The sequence below is a fragment of the Oncorhynchus gorbuscha genome, linkage group LG25 (genome assembly GCF_021184085.1).
Source record: "Oncorhynchus gorbuscha isolate QuinsamMale2020 ecotype Even-year linkage group LG25, OgorEven_v1.0, whole genome shotgun sequence".
NCBI classification, from domain to species: domain Eukaryota; kingdom Metazoa; phylum Chordata; class Actinopteri; order Salmoniformes; family Salmonidae; genus Oncorhynchus; species Oncorhynchus gorbuscha.
In genome coordinates this window covers 27,578,647-27,581,146 of record NC_060197.1, presented here as the reverse complement: position 1 = coordinate 27,581,146, position 2,500 = coordinate 27,578,647, and the positions used below count along the sequence as shown (strand labels likewise).

The following is a 2,500-nucleotide window of genomic DNA, read 5'->3' as shown; positions in this document are numbered from 1 at the left end:
ATGTCCAGCTGTGAACTTCCACACAACATGTAGTCCAGCTCTGTTCTCAATGACCTACCTGGCTTAGTAAAGGTTAGAGGGAATCAGGTGTTAGATGTGTTAGATATAACTGGATGTGTGGAACTGGTGCTCAGTACAAAAGGGTTAACTTTGCGCTAGTAGTTGTATGGACAGTTTGTTAGAGGTACAGCTTGCAGTATTCAGGACATGTACTTCGTATATCCTTGAGCGTTAATGTTGATGTAAGGGATGGAACAGAGATAGCGACAGCTGTAATAGACTAATATGGCTATGAGGTGATGTCGATAATAAAGATGGACATATAATTGGCTATGAAGTCGATGTGTTAGACTACAGCACAATGAATTAAAAACAGAGGGGGCTCTGACGTGCTGTGTTAGAGAGGTCAGGGGTTATATGTGACATCACAGTGATAACAAGTAGCAGGGCCACATATGACGATGTGTGATGTAGAAGTCTGCATCCCCAATGGCACCCTACTCCCTACACAGTGCACTACCCCCTCAAAAGGAGTGCACTATGTAGGGAATTGGGTACCGGTTTGTTGCTTTAGTTCATGTCCCTCTTGTAAGTGTACCCACTGGGCACAGACGTCAGTTCAACGTTTGGTTGAGTTTTCAACAAAAGTGAATTCAACGTGGAATCAACAGAACATTTCACCATGTCATTGGATTTAGGTTCAAAGTTGGATGAAAACAATACAAAATGCCCGGAAGTTGATTACTTTTTTCAAGTCAAATCAGTTTCCCATGTTGATTCAACGTCATCGCAGATTTTTTGTTGTTGAAATTACGTGGAAACAGCGTTGATTCAACCAGTTTTTACCCACTGGGTATTGTTCTCGGAAGAGTTGGAGTTCATTCCGTCTTATTGAATGACAATAATATGGAGTGCCATCATGTCAAGTCCCATCATGTCAAGTTAAACTGACTGGAATTGAAACAGAATCCAATTTAACAGTGATTTATTGTTGCTGTTTATTTTCTCAACCTCTCCATCTCTGCCTTTCATCTGTGCTTTTGTTTTCTCACTCCATCCAGACTCAGAGCCCCCTTGGGTCCAGTGCCCCGGAGACGTGGTGGCAGAGACGGACGAGAGGCGTGGCACTGCCAACATCAGCTGGAACGTGCCCGCTGCTACTGACAACTCTGGGCAGGAGGTGAGGAGAGGCCTGTCTCTTTACTCCTCCAGGGGATGCTAGTGTTTCCATACCTACCTGACCTGAGGCAAAAGGTTGCCACGAGCAGCACCGCAGATGTTGAAAAGAGCGAGATGCAAGACTTCTCTCTCACACTGTCACACACTGTATCTGTGCATGGGTTTGCTTCACACTGTTACAGCCTGGTTGCCAGGGGACCAAAACAGGGGAGAAGAGGAGCCTCGCGCTTCAACCCTCTTAGTTGTTACGGAAATTTACCCACCATGCTGTTTGCTTTCTGCATCTAAACTCAGCAAAAAAAAGAAACGTCCTCTCACTGTCAACTGCGTTTATTTTCCGCAAACTTAACATGTGTAAATATTTGTATGAACAGAACAAGATTCAACAACTGAGACATAAACTGAACAAGTTCCACAGACATGTGACTAACAGAAATTGAATAATGTGTCCCTGAACAAAGGGGGGGGGGTCCAAATCAAAAGTAACAGTTAGTATCTGGTGTGGCCACCAGCTGCATTAAGTAATGTAGTGCATCTCCTCCTCATGGACTGCACCAGATTTGCCAGTTCTTGCTGTGAGATGTTACCCCACTCTTCCATCAAGGCACCTGCAAGTTCCCTTGACATTTCTAGGAGGAATGGTCCTAGCCCTGACCCTTCGATCCAACAGGTCACAGACGTGCTCAATGGGATTGAGATCCGGGCTCTTCTCTGGCCATGGCAGAACATTGACATTCCTTGCAGGAAATCAAGCACAGAACGAGCAATATGGCTGGTGGCATTGTCATGCTGAAGGGTCATGTCAGGATGACCTGCAATGACAAGAAGCTCAGTCCGATGATGCTGTGACACACCGCCCCAGACCATGATGGACCAACCACCTCCAAATCGATCCCGCTCCAGAGTACAGGCCTCGGTGTAACGCTCATTCCCTCAACGATAAACGCGAATCCGACCACCACCCCTGGTGAGACAAAACTGCGACTCGTCAGTGAAGAGCACTTTTTCCCAGTCCTGTCTGGTCCAGCGACAGTGGGTTTGTGCCCATAGACGACATTGTTGCCGGGAATGTCTGGTGAGGACCTGCCTTACAACAGGCCTACAAGCCCTCAGTCCAGCCTCTCTCAGCCTATTGCGGACAGTCTGAGCACTGATGGAGGGATTGTGCGTTCCTGGTGTAACTCGGGCAGTTGTTTTTGTCATCCTGTACCTGTCCCGCAGGTGGGATGTTCGGACGTATCGATCCTGTGCAGGTGTTGTTATAAGTGGTCTGCCACTGCGAGGACGATCAGCTGTCCATCCTGTCTCCCTGTAGTGCTGT

At 47.1% G+C, this 2,500-nt stretch overlaps 1 protein-coding gene across 4 annotated transcripts in view; it reads left to right on the top strand.

The window, feature by feature from the left end:
• Window positions 1-2,500, top strand: part of LOC124014042 (sushi, von Willebrand factor type A, EGF and pentraxin domain-containing protein 1-like) — a 134,953-nt gene that overhangs the window by 81,869 nt on the left and 50,584 nt on the right. For all 4 annotated transcript variants that reach the window (XM_046328711.1, XM_046328708.1, XM_046328710.1 and 1 more), the window contains exon 8: window positions 1,062-1,180. In XM_046328711.1, the coding sequence (XP_046184667.1) occupies window positions 1,062-1,180 (119 nt within the window). The remainder of the gene's footprint in view (window positions 1-1,061; window positions 1,181-2,500) is intronic.